Source organism: Entelurus aequoreus, linkage group LG11, assembly GCF_033978785.1.
Source record: "Entelurus aequoreus isolate RoL-2023_Sb linkage group LG11, RoL_Eaeq_v1.1, whole genome shotgun sequence".
NCBI classification, from domain to species: Eukaryota; Metazoa; Chordata; class Actinopteri; order Syngnathiformes; family Syngnathidae; genus Entelurus; species Entelurus aequoreus.
Window position 1 is genome coordinate 57,808,196 of NC_084741.1, and position 21,582 is coordinate 57,829,777.

Consider the following 21,582-nt stretch of genomic DNA (forward strand, 5'->3'; position numbering starts at 1 on the left):
CTAACAGTAGTCTTACCGAGGCTGTGTCCGCATCCTCCCTCCAAATGTGGGACATCATGTCTCCGCTTTAAATGCTCGCATATCACAGATGTACTGCCATAAAAACAAGATCCGCTTTGCAAATTGAGTAAGGTATTGATGTTTTTAGGAAATATCCTCACACTTTACATGTTATCACTCACAATGTTTTTGTGAGTGAACCACTTCCGGCCGGAAAAACATAATGACGTCACGACTATTGTCGCCAAATATAATTGTTGACGACAAATTTTAATGACGCCAATGTCGACTAATCGTTGCAGCCCTACTTGTGTGCGACTTAACAGGCCCCCCTGACTTAGAGACATCATGGTGTTCATGTATAGATAGATAGATAGGTCTTTATTGTCATTGCACAAGTACAACGAAACTTTGTTTTCAGCACAAACCCGTTCAAGATTAGATAAAACAAACAGTGTACAGGGTTATAGAACAGGAACGCTGATGGGTCGCCACAAGGCGCCTCTGGAAAAAGTCATGAAAATGAGCAAAAATCACACCCAGGTTCGAGTGCAGCAAGTCCCGCCGCGTTCCACCGTAAAAGATGGAAAAAAGGTAAAACGCTGGGGAAGGATGAGTAAAAAAATACAATCTAGACTGGGCTCCTAAGGGGGCCCAATCTGGAGTGGGAAAAATCCTCCATAGCAAAGCACATATACATATTACAACATACATCTCGAGATATCTAGCAACAGAGGGAAGGGAGTGCGAGGTCATGATGGTAGGCCGCAGCTCTCAGGTGCTGACCATCCATTCATCACCCCTATGGGATTTGCGTCGAGGGCGTTGGGTTGGGGGGTGGGGGGTGTATGTGTGGCGTATATTTTTGTGGTTGCATGTGTGTGTTTGTGTAAGCCCGTAGTGTGTCTCTGTTCCGCGGCCTTGATGTTTGTGCAGTCGCTAGTCCAAAGTCAACAACAACAGGTGTGTGTCCAAGAGAGACAAGAAGGGAGTTTGTTGTGTCTTCGCTGCACTGTCCTTCGGGAGAGTCTCGACGCCAGGGAAACAATCCAAGTTAGAATGTTTTGTATGCAAGTGAAAATAAAATTTGCTTTTCACTCTAAATTGTCTATGACTGGTCCTCAAAAACTGCGGGGCAGACAGTCACATGTGATCCAAAATCAAAAGAGTGTCCACAGTTCTTCCCGCATCCTCCAATCATTTGTGGCAGCTTTGGGCTACTTTGAAGACTGCCAGCAACTTCCAATTTGTCGACAAACCAGAGCAATGCCTACTCCAACCAGCAGATGTCCTGTTGTCATAAATCCGAATGGATGGATATCTTCACGTCCTCGACAGAAAAGGGTCGCCAGGCACACGAAACTCCTTCTTCTCCCAAGAGTTCGTCGTGTGTCCAGCAACAACCGCTTCGTCACGACAGCAGGTTCCCCCAAACCCAAGATCTTGTCAATTTCGTTGAGGCCAGTTAAATAGTTCCAATGCTTAGATTTGGAGAGCAGTGCAAAAAGAGGCAACAAGAAAGTTAAGACAAGACAAAGAAGCAAGCAGGAGAGATAAGGGAGAGCAAAGGGGAGCGTCCACCCTCGATGAGTGCCAGAGAGAAAGTATGTATCTCTTTAAATGACAGTCAAAATAACGACCAAACAAGTACTCTGAACTACAACATCAAAACTTTTTTAATGACAAACATACTATGTATGTACTATGCTGTATTATAAGTATTTGATCCCTGTGGGTTTTGTAGGTAGACCAACTTAGATAGACATACATAAGTCACACAAATTTAGGGATATTTGCCTTCCGAATGACATTTTTTGGTTGAACCTAAAATGCACACTAACCTTGACAGATGAACTTAAATTGACCTTCTCTGAACCATCCAATGCACATAGTGTTTATTGAATGGATCCCCATTAGCTGACGCCAAGGCGACCGCTAGTCTTCCTGGGGTCAGCATATAAATTAACAATACAAAGACTACATACATTACCAAACATTATACAAAAGAAAAGTACAACATAACATTAACAAAAGGTAATAAAGGTTAAAAAAAATTCATGTCATGTGGGCAGCTGCAATAGGTGTATCTTCAACGCTGTCTTGAATGACAATTTACTTTGTGAGAGATTAATGTGAGATGGCAACCGATTCCAGAATGATGACTGTATGTTTGAGGAGATTGGTCCTGGGAGCAGGAAGTGCCAAATAGCCATTGCTGGCATTCTTAGTGTGTGTATGTGTGTTAGTTGATTTTAAAAACTGTTTGTAAAAGTAATCTGGTGATTGATCTACATCAGACCTGGGCATTCTGCGGCCCGCGGGCCGCATCCGGCCCTTTGTACGTCCCTGTCCGGCCCGCGTGAGGCCAATTATAAATTACAAAATACATTTAAAAAAGTATCTATTTCGAGTGTGCAATACAACGGTGCTGCTTTTGTTTTGAAAAGCGTTATTTGTATTACTTCCGTGTGGACGTATGCTCGTGCGCGCAGCGGCAATCACAAATTACAAAATAAATTTAAAAAAACATCTTTGTCGTGCGTGCAATACAACTGTGCTGCTTTTATTTTGAAAAGTGTTATATGTGCGTATGTCCTGTGAGGGAAGGCGCACAGCGACAAGTGATGCCCGGTTATCCCCGAGACGCTAAAAAGAGAAAAGTTGATGACGAATGGCGTGTTTTCAACAAGACATGGACTGCCAAGTAAAGGTAAAGCCGTGTGCTTATTTGTGGTACACGGGTTGCTGTGTTTAAAGAATATAGTGTAACGACCTGCTGAAGTAGATGTTGTCTTCTTGAGTTGCGTAAATGAGAAGTGAGGAGACGTGCGTGTGGAAGGAACGAGATATGTTGAGCTGTGTTAGTATAGGTTGCTCAATAAAAGTTTAAAAAGAGCGTCAGACTTGGTGTGCACTTCTTCTGGACGCTACAATTGGTGTCAGAAGTCAAACTTTGCGCATACTGCACTGTTTGTGTGCTACGTCATCGGGAGGTACGTGCCACGTGAGGAGCTCGCCGCAAAGACAGAGAGAGACAGAGAGAGAGAGGAGAGAGAGAGAGAGAGAGAGAGACAGCGTTTACAGGTGCAGCCACGCTGCTTGCCACGGGGGGAATTCCGCCCTCAATGAAGACTCCCAGGTTTGATGGCAAGGCGAACTGGGAGGCATTTCATCCCACTTGTGACATCAATTGTAGCGTCCAGAAGAAGTGCACACCAAGTCTGATGCTCTTTTTAAACTTTTATTGAGCATGCTATACTAACACAGCTCAACTTATCTCGTTCTTTCCAAAAGGAAAACCAATCCTCACTCCTCATTTACGCAACAGCAACGCTTCCTCCTTCTTCGCCAATCACCTTACAGGTGTGCTACGTTCACAACAAAGAGGATGCAGGATAAAGTGACAGAAATTGAAATTGTTGTATTGTAATATACATCAGGAAGTGTTGTGTAAGAAAGTGTTAAAAATAAAACCATCAAAAGCCATCTGCTTTTGTATAAAGATAAGTTAGGTTAAATGAAAATATTATTATTATTATTATCTATCTTACGGTATATCAAAAATAATTTGAGCAAAATTTAATTGAAATATTGTCGGTGTGGCCCTCCAGCAGTGCTCGGGTTGCTCATGCGGCCCTCGGTAAAAATTAATTGCCCACCCCTGATCTACATGATAGTTCTAAAGAACATAAGGAGGCTACAATGCATCTTTTGTTCAACGGATAACCAGAACAGGCGTGAATGCATATATGAAATATTAGTGCGCAAAGAAAATTTAAGTACCAGTCTAGTTGCTCTGTTAAAAGTGAAAGTACCAATGATTGTCACACACACACTCGGTGTGGCGAAATTATTCTCTGCATTTGACCCATAACCCTTGTTCACCCCCTGGGAGGTGAGGGGAGCAGTGGGCAGCATATTATAGGACAGTAATGAAGATGACAGAAAACCAAGAACTGTATGACTTGACCCATTGTTGAGGATGTCAAGTAGGTGGAGCACTTCCTGATCATTGCTAAACCTCTTCCCATTTTCACTAAAATATCATCATTATGATCGGACCATGACAGTTGACTGTCTAATAGCACACCAAGCAGTTTTTCTTTTTTAACCTACTCAATAGGTATATCTGACATTGAAAGATGAAGCTGAGGGTCATCAACAAGCATATGCCTGGATCCAAAAAGAATGCTTTTTGTTTTGTCAATATTCACAACAAGTTTACTATCTTTTACCCAGCTTGACACACATATCTGACTGTTCAGTGTTTCAATGCTTTTTTAACAGTATTAACAATTAACAATATTGAATGATAAGTCCTCCCTCCCATCGACGCATTCACCCTGGACATATTATGCCTTAAAACAGACCTGGGCGTTGTACGGCCCGCGGGCCGCATCCGGCCCTTTGCGCATCCCTGTCCGGCCCGCGTGAGGCCAATCATAAATTACAAAATACATTTCAAAAAGTATCTATGTCGAGTGTGCAATACAACGGTGCTGCTTTTGTTTTGAAAAGCGTTATTTGTATTACTTCCGTGTGGACGTATGCGCGTGTGCGATTGTGAGTGAATTGAATGGTGCAATCACAAATTACAAAATAAAGTTTAAAAAACATCTATGTCGTGCGCGCAATACAACTGTGCTGCTTTTATTTTGAAATGTGTTATTTATGCCGTATGTCCGGGGGGGAACCTGTGAGTGAAGGTGCATAGAGACAAGTGATGAGACGCTAAAAAAAGAAAAGTTGATGACGAATGGCGTGTTTTCAACAAGACATGGACTGGCAAGTATTTCTTTACATAAATTAATGGTAAAGCCGTGTGCTTAATTTGTGGTACACAGCTTTCTGTGTTTAAAGAATATCATTTTAATTGCCACTACACGAAGAAACACGAGGGAAAATACCGGAATGTGTCTGATGAAGCGCGCGCAAGGGAGGCTGATGCGTTGATGGTAAAACTGCAAACCCAACAAGGACTTTTTGCCATATTTCACACCCCCAGAGATGCAACCGTCAGGACAAGTTTCGTCATTTCTCACAAAAGCGCCAGAAAAAGTAAGGCGTTTTCTGACGGAGAGTTTATTAAGGAGTGCTTATTGGACTCTGTTGCGCTGATATGCCTCAGAGACATGGACTGTTTTTCGCTAACTTTGGATGAGATCTGTGATGTATGTGACACCGCCCAGCTGCTCATCTTCTTACGTGGGATAACTGCAGACTTTCAAATCACGGAGTAGCTGGCAGTCAATTAAAGAGACAACCACAGGTAATGACTTGTTCACATAGGTAAATGCGTGTTTGGACATGTTAGGACTGAAATGGGATAAGCTGGCAGGTGTGACAATCCAATCCACTTTATTTATATAGCACATTTAAACAACAAAATGTTTCCAAAGTGCTGCACAATAATATTAAAAACAATATTCAAATATTATCCTTAGCTCCACCAATGACTGAATAAAAAGAAAAAACAATTACATATAAAACCAATATAAAAAACAATATAAAATAAATATGATTAAAAACTATTTTTAACAACAGATGGTTGTCCAAATCTGATGGGGAAAAATGTTGGATAATGTAGGATAAAGTGACCATCAAAAGCAATCTGCTTTTGTATAAAGTTAAGTTAGGTTAAGGTTAAATTAAATTATTATTATTATTATTATTATTAATTATTATTATTATTATCGTCATTATTATTTATCTTACGGTATATCAAAAATAATATTGAGCGAAATTTAATTGGAATATTGTCGTGTGGCCCTCCAGCAGTGCTCGGGTTGCTTATGCGGCCCCCGGTGAAAATTAATTGCCCACCCCTGCCTTAAAAGAACAGACTGCCTCATGCTATTCATCCCATGACCATCTTTAGAGCAGAGTACAAAGAAGACTGTGTTCTCAATGTAAAGATAAGACATTTTGTTTTCTACGATACAGGATAAGTAGAATATAAAGTGTGAATGTTGATATACTTTATGCCATTATATTGTCATGGCATTGTTTTAGCATGTTAATATAAGTGGCAGAACATTACCTGTGTTGTTCAGTGGGTTGGGTTTATGGCACCATGAGTTAGGGTGGCTGTCATGCTTTATAATTTATTGTATCATTCTGAGTACTACAAATACAAGCTTAGCAAGAACTGTCATTTTACCACCAAACATCAGTTGTTTCTAGTACTAGCGTCAATCGTAATAAAGGCTTTCATTTGGCCAGCCATAAATGCAATCTGAATCTAAACAAGGCTGTTAGTTAGTTTGTATGTATGTTTGAGATGCCGAAAGTTTCAGGCAGGGTAGACCATTGTAAAAGTTATTTCTCGGAAATGTTTATTCAGTTGAACCTCTAAACGTTCCTCAAAGGACATATATACAAAACAAATCAGGAAAAAGGTACTTTTTGATTGGTTAATCATTCGTAGGTGTTTTCCGCAAATGACTCATAGTTGAATATTTTGGACTGATAACCTCTGAGGAAGGCAACAGTTGTAGCTGAAACCATCAGGTACTGAAATAAACACACAGGTCTGGCTGTAAGAATAACAAAATTGCACTGTCATGCTGTTATGGTTCCCTACTATTACATATAATACCGTTTGCACAGCTAATTTTATCCTTAATCCTACATAAGTAAAATCTCAGCATTCTAGCTATCCCTCACTGAATTATTTTAAGTGCTGTGGATACAAGCTTTTGCAACTACCATATTAAAATATTTGTTTTCGAACGTTTAAGTATAACACATGTAATAATGTATTTCCCAAAATATAAATACTGATTTAATGTAATTTGAGACTTGTGGCCTTACTCCTGTCCAGCTGTGGTGGCGGGCAGTCAAAATGCTGTACTTTGCTTCCACATGCAATGATTTTTTTAGAGGTGATTACAGATGCCATCCTGACAAACTCCCTGTTAGTGTCTCACTGCTTGAATGTTGTGGCGCATGGACTTGCTTCTGAGGTCCTATTCCTTTTTATAACGCTCATCAATATGCTGATTCCTTGCTCTTTGTCCCTCAATGATTCTTCCTGAACAAGGAATTTTTCACTGCCTATTAAGATGGCAATTTATTGTTACATGATTTATCTTAATTAATGATGAATTATGTTGACCTCAAAAGGCAGAAGTGTAGTGTTGTTGCCTCCTCCTACCTGTCAGTTCTAAGAGTATGGCATCCATGTCGAGGATGGCATCCTGCTCAGTCTTTGCAAGTACATTCCTGCTCAACTTCATGTTTCCATTATGTTACTCTGCGAAAGGAAATGGTTTGGAAACTTGTATATTTTAGACCTCAACATTTGTAGGGTTTCGAAATAAATCTTTGCAATTTGGCATTCAGATATTTTACATAGACATCACCTTTGGCTTTATTTCACAGTTGCGCATTCAGTTTAATCTGTTGAGTTCTTCACATGATGGGACTGTCAAGTTACCCACTAAATGAAGTGGTGTTGATCAACTGGCAGGAAGTAGAACCCTTGAGGTCACCCTCACATTGGTATTTTAGGACAGGACTTAACTGAGAAGCCAACACTATTGGAAGCTCACAAACAAGTGCAATGTGTTGTTTCATACACAATTAATTTGTATTCATTATTCATATTAGATACATCTGTTAGGCTTGTCACTGACAGTTTGGTTATGTTTTAGTTTTTCCTCTGTGTTTTATTTCCTGTCAGCGCTCTTATTTTTGTTCGGTTTCCTGCTTGTCTCCCTGAGCACTGTTTCCCCTCAGTTGCGGCTGATTGGCACCTGGCTACACCTGGTGTCAATCAGCCGGCTGCTATTTAGACCTGCCTTGCCCTCCAGTGTAGGCTGGAGTATTGTCGTTGTAGCTGTAACTACTACCTGTATGCTGAATCCGGATAGCTGTTAGCCGTTTCCTGTATGCTGTGAGCTGTCTTCTAGTTCCTCGTTTCCTGTTTTCCTGGTATCCTGTTTCCTGTCTCCTAGTTCCTGGTTTGTGTTTTACCTTTATTTTGGACATTAAATAATTTTTTCCTGCACCAAGCCTGCCGTCTCTGCATCTTGGGGTTCGTCACCAACACTTTGTGACAACATCAGAGACAGTCTTTGGTTTAAACTGTCATTATCAAATATTACAGATGTCATAGATATATAAATTGAACAATTTTGGTCCCAGGACTGACCCTAGAGATACATCTAATTACTTTGATGTGGGATCTCCTTGGCTCACATATTGCTTCCTGTTTATGTAGCTTTTCACCCAGTTCAGAACCAGACCCATAAAGCAATATTGTTCTATTTTTATGATAAGGATATTGTGATTGATTATATCGAATGCTTTTCATAAATGCCTAATTAAAAAACAATATTAAGATAATTTATTTCTGGATGTCATTTGTAGGAGCTCCTGCGCTTCAATGAAGTGGGCAAATGTCTCATCATTTGTCTAGAAGCTCAGTGAAGAACATGTTTCTATTTTTCATGTCACCTTGGATTGTCAACAATAATATCTATCCTGACTTGCTTATTTTTAATTGTGTTTTTTAGGAGGAGTGTTTTCTTAACTTGGAGGCTCCCATTAATAGAGTGTGTGGTTACGACACTCCATTCCCGCATATTTTTGAACCCTTCTACATCCCAGACAAGTGGAAGTGCTTTGAAGCAATCAAGAAGATGATTAACTACTAAAACTGGAATCAGGTAAGGACAACACAGAAGCTGCCTTTGAACATATTATACTTTCCTGAACAAAATCTAAAAACAGGGTGGAATGGAGAACAGGCATTTAGATTTTGTGCTGCTGAATTAGTCCCTTTTCCACCAAAAGTTCAGGAAATGTAGGTTTCTGTGGACATGTGTGGTTTGGGTTTCCACCGCATTTCACAGTTAAAAGGGAACTGCACATTTTTGTGAATTTTACCTATCGTTCACAATCATTACGAGAGACAAGAAGACAAAAGTTTTTTGTTTTTTTTTGCTTTCAAACATATACAAATCGGCTCGTTCTAAGTGGCTAGCAATGCAGATAATGGGAGCAATCAATTCTACCTCTCAATCACTTTAAAATGCATTTAAAAACCGTCAATACCTCTTTTACGTTTCGTAACCCGTATAACAACCAAACTGTAGCGACATTGTTATTGTAAGAGCGAACACTGAGAAACTCTTTTTCTATCGTAGTAACACAACTGCATGCTACGTTATTAGCCGTAAAAGCTAACCACAGCAAGAGAAAAGCTAGCTTGTACAACAACACAAAACGCGTTTGTATTTGTAATGCTCAACACTGTGATACGACACCAATCTGTACTGACTTAAAAACATGAACAATCATATTACAGTATCTGTAAAGTATTAGCCCACATTTCATGTTTTGTTCGTACACAGCTGAGGTAGCCAGACAGCGTATGAACTGTAGTTGTACTAACACGCTGAATGTATCATGATCAATATTAAAGTGACTCTCTCGATGGACAGTTGTTTGTCTGGTCCAACTGGTCGGGGACGTTTCCTGTTGATTCATGCCGAAATAGCTTGGCTCCAAATTCCATATTTAGAGAATTTAGAGTATCCTACACTTCTCTTTTGTAAAGTAAATCTGAACAGCCGATATGGGCATCTACATCTGCTATATGATTTGCCCGAGAAGCTGGGCAGGACATTATAAAAAAAAAAAAAAAAAAAATTCCATATTTATAGTTTCAAAATCGCTTTCATCCCCTTCTCCCGACTTCCGTCTGCTCCAACGTCTCACTCTTCCTCCGTGCTCACTTCTATGAGCAGCAGTATATTTAGCTTCAAAAGTACACGGTTGCAAATCCTTATTTGTCCAAAAATAACAATTTTTGTTGTTTGTTACCAAGTCTGCCATGATTAGAACACACACGCGTGTTTGATTGCGGAAGTAGGAACACATGTTGCCAGAAGTCAGACGTGCGCTGCTATGGAAACAGAAATCAATGCACAAAATAAATCAGTCCCGGAAATGATTGAATTGATCAAATACAGTAAATATTTAGCATAGTACATATTGTTATGAACGTGCCTGATACGTTTTATATAGATTTGCAATGTGTATGTAAAACTGCTAGAGGGTTTTTAAGTTGTTTAGAGGGCTTTGAAGGTTACAACGGTGACTCCCATTAGCCCCATCTTTCAAGCTTTTTTATCATATTTAAAATTGTTAAAAAAAAAGATGTGTGTTCTTGTCTCTCATAATGATTGTGAACGATAGGCAAAATTATAAACAACGTGCAGTTCCTCTTTAAGGGTATGTTTTTTACAAATCAGGCTGACAATGTACAGTATGGATGCTTGGTACAGTACTGTATATTTACATTTATGCTTTGTAAATAAACAGACAATACCAGGTCAGATTTATTTTACTAAAGCGTAAGTAAATAAAAACCCAGTTTCCATATGAGTTGGGAAATTGTGTTAGATGTAAATATAAACGGAATACAACGATTTGCAAATCCTTTTCAACCCATATTCAATTGAATGCACTACAAAGACAAGATATTTGATGTTCAAACTCATTAACTTTATTTTCTTTTTTGCAAATAATAATTAACTTAGAATTTCATGGCTGCAACACGTGCCAAAGTAGTTGGGAAAGGGCATGTTCACCACTGTGTTACATGGCCTTTCCTTTTAACAACACTCAGTAAACATTTGGGAACTGAGAAGAATAATTTTTTAAGCTTCTCAGGTGGAATTCTTTCCCATTCTTGCTTGATGTACAGCTTAAGTTGTTCAACAGTCCGGGGGTCTCCATTGTGGTATTTTAGGCTTCATAATGCGCCACACATTTTCAATGGGAAACAGGTCTGGAATACAGGCAGGCCTGTCTAGTACCCGCACTCTTTTACTATGAAGCCACGTTGATGTAACACGTGGCTTGGCATTGTTTTGCTGAAATAAGCAGGAGTGTCCATGGTAACGTTGCTTGGACGGCAACATATGTTGCTCCAAAACCTGTATGTACCTTTCAGCATTAATGGCGCCTTCACAGATGTGTAAGTTACCCATGTCTTGGGCACTAATACTCCCCCATACCATCACAGATGCTGGCTTTTCAACTTTGCGCCTATAACAATCCGGATGGTTCTTTTCCTCTTTGGTCCGGAGGACACGACGTCCACAGTTTCCGAAAACAATTTGAAATGTGGACTCGTCAGACCACAGAACACTTTTCCACTTTGTATCAGTCCATCTTAGATGAGCTCAGGCCCAGCGAAGCCGACGGCGTTTCTGGGTGTTGTTGATCAACGGTTTTCGCCTTGCATAGGAGAGTTTTAACTTGCACTTACAGATGTAGCGACCAACTGTAGTTACTGACAGTGGGTTTCTGAAGTGTTCCTGAGCCCATGTGGTGATATCTTTTACACACTGATGTCGCTTGTTGGTGCAGTACAGCCTGAGGGATCGAAGGTCACAGGCTTAGCTGCTTACGTGCAGTGATTTCTCCAGATTCTCTGAACCCTTTGATGATATTACGGACCGTAGATGGTGAAATCCCTAAATGCCTTGCAATATCTGGTTGAGAAAGGTTTTTCTTAAACTGTTCAACAATTTGCTCACGCATTTGTTGACAAAGTGGTGACCCTCGCCCCATCCTTGTTTGTGAATGACTGAGCATTTAATGGAATCTACTTTTATACCCAATCATGGCACCCACCTGTTCCCAATTTGCCTGTTCACCTGTGGGATGTTCCAAATAAGTGTTTGATGAGCATTCCTCAACTTTATCAGTATTTATTGCCACCTTTCCCAACTTCTTTGTCACATGTTGCTGGCATCAAATTCTAAAGTTAATGATTATTTGCAAAAAAAAAAAGTTTTATCAGTTTGAACATCAAATATGTTGTCTTTGTAGCATATTCAACTGAATATTGGTTGAAAATGATTTGCAAATCATTGTATTCCGTTTATATTTACATCTAACACACTTTCCCAACTCATATGGAAACGGGGTTTATACAATAAAGAGCAATAAGATACAAAACGAGAGCGAAAGTGTGCCGTATTTAACATAAAAAGTCAGGCTTTTTGTTCACAGTGTCTAACAGTCAGAAAAGTCGTCCCCTCAGTAAATAATGAATTCATAAGGGGCAGGCGAGTACTATTGGTCAATTTCAGTTGTAAATAACAATGCATAAATGATGAATGTTAATGTTTATTTCACGGCGACATCATTAAATCATCAGATATAGCACTGGCCTGTTCATTCAGCATTCAGTTCACTCGGGTTGAGGCTAATAACTATACAAATGCCGTGTCAATGACTACTTTTACAGCATGTAACAAAGTAAATGTTGAATATTTGATGTGATTGACCTTTGTTCTACTTGTTTACCGCCTCCTCTGTTTCACATTTTCCTTAAACGAGGTCGTCTTGTCCCTGTGAGCAACTGGAGATGCCGCTTCTCCGTTCGATTGAATTCTGAATATTCATCTGTAAATATGTTTAAAAGAATTGGTCCACTTTTCATAGCTTTGCAAACCAAAATCAAACATGTACAAATTAATGAACAGTATTAAACTGCAAGCTATTTTAAACAACCACGGCAAAGTAAAAACCCTTTAAAGCACACAGATACCACACAGAAGTTCCTGCAACGTGAAAGTTCCTATTGTTCTTCTTTTTCTCCATTATAGATAGATAGATAGTACTTTATTGATTATATTGTAATAAAATCACACATTAAATAATGTCCAGTAAATATGTACCTGCATACTGTAATTACAGTTGAAATTTGGAATACAACGTTTTAGAAATTACCCACCTGTGCAGCTTCTGAAAGCACAGCTTGTCCATCAAAGGTTTCTGAGGAACTTTCAAAAGTCCACCCAGCGACTCAAGACTAAGAGACTAAGGCTACGTTCACACTGCAGGGTTGGATGTCCAATTCAGATTTTTTTGTCAAATCAGATCTCTTTAGTGGCCGTTCACATTACAAAAAAAATGTGATTTCTAATGTGGACACGACGTCCTGACATCGCACACACTGGACTGTTTACGGAAGTAAAAATGGTTTCAGCTGTAGTCGGTCTCGGTAATGGCGCATTTGTCAACATTTTCTGAATAATTAATTGCGCGTAGAAGATTAAGAAAGAAGAGGACAAATATTTTGGCTCTCGCAGTTTTACGGGATGATTTGCTTAAATGTCTGCTAGAATAGCGTGTCTGTGGGTGAGTAGTTGGAGACTGGAGTGGTGGAAGTTTCACCTGAGTTCCAAAATTTGTATTTTCACCTGTTTTTTGCGCTGTTGTTAATTATTTATGTAATAACCGTCTACTTTGGCAAACAATTATAACTCTTATCGGTAGGGATGATGTTTGATAAGAAATTATGGAGTTTGAGCCTATTATTGAATCCTCTTTTCGAACCGATTCCTTATTGATTCTCTAATCGAGTCCAGATAGGTTGTTGTACACTACCGTTCAAAAGTTTGGGGTCACATTGAAATGTCCTTATTTTTTAAGGAAAAGCACTGTACTTTTCAACGAAGATAACTTTAAACTAGTCTTAACTTTAAAGAAATACACTCTATACATTGCTAATGTGGTAAATGACTATTCCAGCTGCAAATGTCTGGTTTTTGGTGCAATATCTGCACAGGTGTATAGAGGCCCATTTCCAGCAACTATCACTCCAGTGTTCTAATGGTACAATGTGTTTGCTCATTGGCTCAGAAGGCTAATTGATGATTAGAAAACCCTTGTGCAATCATGTTCACACATCTGAAAACAGTTTAGCTCGTTACAGAAGCTACAAAACTGACCTTCCTTTGAGCAGATTGAGTTTCTGGAGCATCACATTTGTGGGGTCAATTAAACGCTCAAAATGGCCAGAAAAAGAGAACTTTCATCTGAAACTCGACAGTCTATTCTTGTTCTTAGAAATGAAGGCTATTCCACAAAATTGTTTGGGTGACCCCAAACTTTTGAACGGTAGTGTATATGGAAAAAAACACAATATTTGGTTTAACAAATCACTTCACATTCTCTACTGCTCGATATTATAGTATTACCATATCTGAGTTATTGTGCAGAAATGTGGGGAAATAACTACAAATGTGCGCTACATTCGTTAACCGTGTTACAAAAAAGATCAATTAGACTGATACATAATGATGGATATAGAGAACATACAAACACTTTATTTATTGAGTCAAAAATATTAAAGTTCGATGATTTGGTAAAATTGCAAACAGCTAAAATGGTGTGGAATTAAATGATGGAATGCATTAAGTAAAGAAGTTAAACATTGTACTGATATGATCCAGTTTAAGAGGTTGTTCAAATGAATAGTGCTTACAAAGTACAAAGAAGAAGAATTATGAGAAATACTTTCAACCTTTTTGAAAATAAGATGTTCTTCGCACCTGTTGCTCATCAGAGACTCTATTTAAGCCTGCATTTTCCGGTCACTCATCGTGGCTTCATTGTTTGCATTTGCAACAGTTACGTTGGCATTCTGGTTTTCGAGCTCATGATTCCTGTGCTAAGTTACCTTAGCTTTTAGTATTCCTGTGCTAAGTAAGTTTTTGCTTTAGCTTCTCGTGCGAACGGCACGCTTTCCTTTTGTTTCGTTCCTGTCTGTTGTAATGTGTATGATTTATGAGAAATAAATCATCTCCTACCTGCACGCTTTCGTCCGGAGCTGTCAGTTTTGCGGCCCGGGAGAACGAACCGCTGCACCCCACTGTGACAAATGACTGAGCTACGTGACGTAATTTCTTGTGATGTCCCACGGGGCACTTCTTGTTGGGACGGGATTCGTTCCCAGGGATTTGAATAAAGAACCAACTCTTTTTATTTACAAAAGTGGTCTCGATAACGGGTACCGGTTCTCGAAAAGGGATTCGAGTCCGAGGACTTTGTTCTTTTTTTATCGAATAACCGGGAAAACCGGTTATCGCTCACCTCGGGAGCGCTCACATTGAGGACGCAACGGATATATATCCAATTTATTTCTACATACGAAAGAGACCTGAACAAATCTGATACAGTTCGCAAATGGGCAAAGAAGTCGGAATTGACCTGCAATGTGAACAAGGCCTATACTCGTGCCTGGTGTAACTTTATTTACCCAAGTAGTTTTTGTGGAAACGCTCAAGGGTATTTCATTTAACAGTTCCTGTAAAAGTATCTGCTCTGGAAAAGGGCCTATTATTAACATGTTTTAACTATGAAATCCAAATACTCAAAATTAAAGTCTGGCTTTAATGTAATTTTCATCAGTTTTTCATGCATGGCCTGATTTGAGCATGCCCTGAGATAGTGATTTAAAATGTTATAACATCCTGAGTGTTATAGAAGAGTAAGCCAAGTAGTAGACCCCCAAAAGTGTCACCTGCGCTAAGACGGCGGATCTGACGGCCTTGTCAGTAAAGAAACACAAACTAAAGCTCAGTCCTGAACTTAAATTTTGCCAGACATATAAATAAAACACCAGTATCTCACCTTGTACTTTCTTTTTGTTTTGTCTCATAGTCATAAAAGTTGGAGATGCCTGGTATTGGTTGTTCAATCAATCAATCAATCAATGAAAGTTTACTTATATAGCCCTTAATCAGAAATGTCTCAAAGGGCCGCACAAGCCACAACGGCATCCTCGGCTCAGATCCCACATCAGGGCAAGACAAAACCGGTGTAATGGATGCCAAATGGATATGGTTAATAATATAAGAGTCCAGGCCATAGTGGGGCCAGCAGGGGATCCTCTTGCATACAAGTCGGGGCGCAGAGACGTCACCGACTGATGCATAAGGAGTGGTTCACCCTGGGTCCCGACTTCATAATGTAAAAGACCAGTCCATTGGGAGGCAGGAAGGGGATCATCTTGAATGGAGACAAGTCCGCAGCGCAGAAACGTCACCAACTGATGCACGGAGGAGTGGTCCACCCCGGGTCCCGACTAGCGCATCCTCCGTGGGGGCTGATCCGTGGTTACCTGATAACCTCTCCACGTAGGAGAGAAAGGCATAGCAGAAAAGAGAGACGGCAGATCAACTGGTCTAAAAAGGGGTCTATTTAAAGGCCAGAGTATACAAATTAGTTTTAAGATGGGACTTAAATGCTTCTACTGAGGTAGCATCTCTATAACTGTTAGCGGTAGGGCATTCCAATCCTTACAGTAATCGAGACGAGACGTAACGAATGCATGAATAATGATCTCAGCGTCGGTGGGAGACAAAATGGGACACATTTGAGAAATATTACAGAGATGAAAGAAGGCTGTTGTAGTAGCACTCTTAATGTGTGACTCAAATGAGAGGGTTGGGCCGAAGATAATACAGAGATTCCTTACCAAGTCGCTTTGTGTAATTGTTTTGTGGTCAAATGTGGTATTATTAAATAAGTGCCGATGTCTAGCAGGATCGATAATTAGCTTTTCCGTTTTCTTAGCATTACAATGCAATAAGTTGCTGGACATCCATTGTTTAATTTAATTTAGAAACGCCTCCCGGTGATTACAATCCGGCTCGTTGGTCAGCTTTAGGGGCATGTAGAGTTGGGTGTCATCAGCATAATAGTGAAAGCTAACACAGTATTTGCGGATGATGTCACCTCGCGGCAGTATATAGATGCTGAAGATTGCAGGGCCAAGAACCGAACCCTGTGGAACACTGCATATTACCTTAACATACTCCGAGGTCACATTGTTATGGGAAACGCACTGCATCCTGTCAGTAAGATAGGAGTTAAACCAAGAAAAGGCTAATTTGACACACCAGTACGTGTTTTGATATGTTCTAACGTTGCTGCTGCTAAGGCATTGGTTATAAGTAGCTTGTTGACAATGAGTCAAAACTTCAAATTTTATAAGGGATGATCGGACATTACTTTAGTGTACGAGAGTACCATAACTTGGTCTCGGTCTATCATATTACCGTTGTGATGCATGGGTTCATTTATTATTTGTGTAAGACCACAGCTTGTATTATAGTCTGGAGCGCCATGCATGGAGGATCTGACAGGGTATTCATATGGATATTAAAATCCTCCATTATAATTATATTATCTGCGTGCGTCACTAGATCAGCGACAAACTCTGAAAATTCACTGATTAAGTCCGAATAGGGCACAGGGGGGCGATAGATAACAGCCAGATGGAGAGGTAGCGGTGTGACAGACCTCATAGTAAGCACCTCAAATAATCTATATTTATTACTTAGGTTAGGGCCAATGTTAAGGTTTTCATTTGATATTAGTGCGACCCCTCCTCTTCTTTATAAGGGACGAGCAATATGTGCACTTGTTTAGTTAGGAGGAGAGGCCTCGTTAAGCGGGAAAAATTCATTTGATTTTTGCCAAGTTTCACTGAAATCAATGACTTTAAGATTGTTGTCTCTAATGACCTCATTAACTAATAATGTTTTGGGGGACAATGATCTAATGGTATCCATAGTACTGATATTAACGTTACGTCTATTTGCACAGTGGCCCCTAAATAATTACGATCACATCTAGGAATTGATATGATGGGGATATTGAGATTATTTGCTTGGTACTGCAAAATATTTAACTCGTCATAATTTGCCACCTCAGTAGAATGCATGTCCACCTCTGACAGTTGCTACAGAAAAAACATGTGAGTTTTTTATTATTCTACGAGAAATGCTATGTGTGCAGGAATTTTCCTGCCTGGCGCTGGTTAGTTCTAGCTTAACTGACTCCTCAACCGGGCTAACAGACACTGTAATTGTCTGTGTCCGAGCATGCTCTAGTGTAGTTAGTCAATCTTGACTCAAATAGTAATCTATATTTTTGGAAAGTGTGATGGCGCCTTCCCGGTTAGGGTGAAGGCCGTCCCTTCTTAGCATGCCCGGTTAGCCCCAGAAAGAGGGCCAATTATCAATAAAAGTTATTCCTTGTTCTCTATAAAAACTAGCCAGCCACTTGTTAAGCGAGACTAATCTGTTATACCTTTCATCATTGCCTCTCGCACGCAGGGGGCCAGAGACAAGTACTCGGTGCCCAGACATCTTTCTAGTGAGATTACAAGTCGGCCACCCTCAGTGTGACCTGTGTGGCTGTTGATCAAGTATGTCTTGCAGTCACTTCAGTGTGTACAGAAGCCAAATACAACATGTGACTGGGCTGGCACGCTGTTTGTACAGGTTGTAGAGGGCGCTAAAGGCAGTGACATCACGGCACGCCCTTAATATTGTTGTTTGGGTGAAGACATTCGAGAGAATGGTTGCCCTGAAATACGGGAGTCTCCCGGAAAAATCGGGAGGGTTGGCAAGTATGACGCTGTCAAGGGCCATACATAAAAAAGTCGCGGGCCGCACTAACATTAAATTTTCATATTATGGTGCGGGCCGCAAAATAACGGCCCGCGGGCCGCGTGTCTGAGACCCATATATTAAAGAAAGCTGTAAAACAATTAGAAGCACACAGATAGAAAGATAGTACTTGACGTTTGCGCCGCAGCGAGCGGCACCAGACTTTTCCGGAAGTGATGTCACTCACCGGAAGTTCTAAAGCAGTGGTCCCCAACCTTTTTGTAGCTGCGGACCGGTCAACGCTTGAAAATTTGACCGGGGGCGGGGGGTTATTTAACAAATGTTTTTTTTTTTTTTTTTCATAAAGAAATACAATCATGTGTGCTTACGGACTGTATCCCTGCAGACTGTATTGATCTATATTGATATATAATGTATATATTGTGTTTTTTATGTTGATTTAATTTAAAAAATATATATATATTTTATTTTATTTATTTATTTTTTTACATTTCTTGTGCGGCCCGGGCCACGGCCCGGTGGTTGGGGCCTACTGATCTAAAGCACTTGTGCCTCCCTTCCTTAACATTTTCATGGACATCAGCTAAAAAATATAAGCCCCTATAATTTGTTTTGCTGTAGCTTAAATCATTCACCTTGCAATCGGTCTGTGTTCAGTCGTCTCCTCAGTGTAGTGTGGATAGATACTGCAGTGTGGTTGCGACCAAAGCAGGCAAAAAGGCCATCAATATTGCTGTGAGCGCTTACAATCTTGATAAAACACAGCTACAGGATGTAGGCGATTAATCGCGCTTCATCTTTACTGTTCTGGTATTCACATTAGCAGCTTTTAGCTGCACATACTGTATGTGTTTATGGACGGCTGTTATGTTTGCTGGCTGAACTTGCGCGTGAGGCATGATTACTTTCACCATGTGTTTCAAATGTGTTCAGTCAGTAGAGCACAAACGGCTAACACTGTGTCAAATCAGGACTCACGTTCAAAACTCTGTGCGTGTTCTTTTCATTCTATTTGGTGTATAGTGTATAGTGAAACTTATTAATTAGCTACATAACCATCAAGTCTTCTTTTTTGTGTACATCCAGCACCATCACAGATTGATTATTAATGCAATTCAGCTTTTCTCTTGAACCATCAGTGTTCAAGTTCTTTGTTAATGTTCAGCAGAGTTATGAGACTCTGGGGGCTACATTGTCGCCTTATTGGTTGCAGGAGGGCTCAATAATCCTGTGAACTCGGTGCTTTCAATCATCCACACATTGGTTATCCCCCTTTTGTTTTAATTGTGAGTTATAGTTACTGAAGAGTTGGCCTGAGGACCACAGAACCATTAATAATATTCTCAGTCAAATCCAACAGACGTCAGCGCTTGTCCCCGCTGTTCACTATTCGTCTCCAGCATGACTTATCCGCCTCATCGGCCATTGTCGCCAAGTGATTCACTTTGTCAATCTCTCTGCCGTTCTAGTGCCAACTCCTGAAGGCCCCAAACTCTGTGCTCTCCCTTTTTCCTCCTCAAGTATCCATTCAGTAGAGGGCGGCCACAAATAAACACTTTGTTGACCATCCAGTAGGGAAGAAGCGTCCAGATGAATCCCAGTTCCCTGTGTGCCCTCAGACTTAGCAATTAAAACTGTTACATTACCTGTGGACTCTCTTCTATTACATACATGATGGCTACCATTTGATTATATGATCCTTTGTACAATATATACTGTTGTTTTATTGACTTAATAAAATAGGGTTTAATCATTTGTTGACTCCATAGACTTGTTACTACCTTCATCCTGTCTACTCACACACATACTGTCATCTTGTTTTAAATGGAATAAAACAATTTAATGAAAACATACAAGTATTCCAGCTGTTTTTCTTTGTTTTCTGTGTGTACACTTTTACTCTGGCAGGCTTTACAGTGACAGAGTCTTCCACAGTGTCAGAGCAATTTAGAACACGCTGACATGTGCCCTCAAGTTTGTTTAGCCACACTCGGGAAAAAAACAGGGTAATTATATAAAATATAAGATTTGTTTAACAGCCTGACGACTTGTTGAATAAATTACAAACTTATCACTCAAACTAAGTCATTCGTTTTGTCATCATCACTGCTTTTAACCCTTTGATTTTTGGGTTTTATGTTCACGGCATAAAGACTACTCTAAGGGTCAACACTTGGTCCACTTTTATTTAGACTTGTTACAAATGACTTGGGTTAGTAAATGTGCCTCGCAATACGAAGGTCCTGGGTTCGATCCCCGGGCTCGGGGTCTTTCTGTGTGGAGTTTGCATGTTCTCCCCGTGACTGCGTGGGTTCCCTCTGGGTACTCCGGCTTCCTCCCACCTCCCACCTGGAGATAGGTTGATTGGCAACACTAAATTGGCCCTAGTGTGTGAATGTGAGTGTGAATGTTTATCTATTTGTGTTGGCCCTGCGATGAGGTAGCAACTTGTCCAGGGTGGACCCCGCCTTCCGCCCGAATGCAGCTGAGATAGGCTCCAGCACCCCCCGCAACCCCGAAAGGGATATGCGGTAGAAAATGGATGGATGCCTTTGGGTTGCCTCAACTTTATGCACTTTATGATGAGGATATATACAAAGAGAAGCTTAAAAAAATAGAATATTGTGCAAAGATCCACACAAGATGAAACTAATAGATGAAAGAGGCTCATAACATGCAACTTAAGATATTTCAAGATTTCTTTTGATATAATCTTGATGATTATGGCTTACAGCCGATGAAAACCTTAACTTGAAAATTTCAGAAAAGATGTTGGGTTTTCAAAGGTTAAGCTTTGATCATCTGAATTATAACAAATGAAAGCTTGACATATTTCACTTTTGTATGTAATACGTTTATATGACATATTAGTTTCACATTTGAAGTTGAATTGCTGAAAGTAATTGACTTTTATATTATATATTCTCTCAATGTTATGTTTTTATGAGTTAATGTATTATTTATATTTTATTTCTACTTATGTTTTATAAAACATTTTTAGATGGCGTTAATTTGAGTTATTCTCCAGTATGGATGCCTCAAAGGTGGCGTTTTTCCTCAAATCCTCCGTGCCATGCAATGTTTTGTTTTTTGCTTTGTTATTGTCATTAGTGCTATGTGTGTGCGTGGGCGTGTGTGTGTTTTTTTCTCTTTCTTCTGAATCAATCAATAGTGCTGTGTGTGTACGTGCGCGTGTGTTTTTTTCCCTCCTATTTCTTCCAAATTGTTTAGTTTCAACTGTAATCACTAATCAAGTCACCTAGCTGCAAAGGTCCTAACAAGATGCCTTTAGGTTTAGGATGTAAAAAATCAATGGCTGCAAAAATAATGACCTTACACTTAACTTGCA

General features: G+C 39.9%; 1 protein-coding gene across 1 annotated transcript in view; it reads left to right on the forward strand.

Annotated features, from left to right (window-relative positions):
- The window catches only part of bckdhb (branched chain keto acid dehydrogenase E1 subunit beta), a 62,547-nt gene extending 42,559 nt beyond the window's left edge, over positions 1-19,988 (forward strand). Inside the window, exons 10-11 of the mRNA XM_062063596.1 lie at positions 8,520-8,672; positions 19,703-19,988. Of these exons, the coding sequence (XP_061919580.1) occupies positions 8,520-8,660 (141 nt within the window). The 3' untranslated portion in view covers positions 8,661-8,672; positions 19,703-19,988. The remainder of the gene's footprint in view (positions 1-8,519; positions 8,673-19,702) is intronic.
- Positions 19,989-21,582: the final 1,594 nt, after the last annotated feature.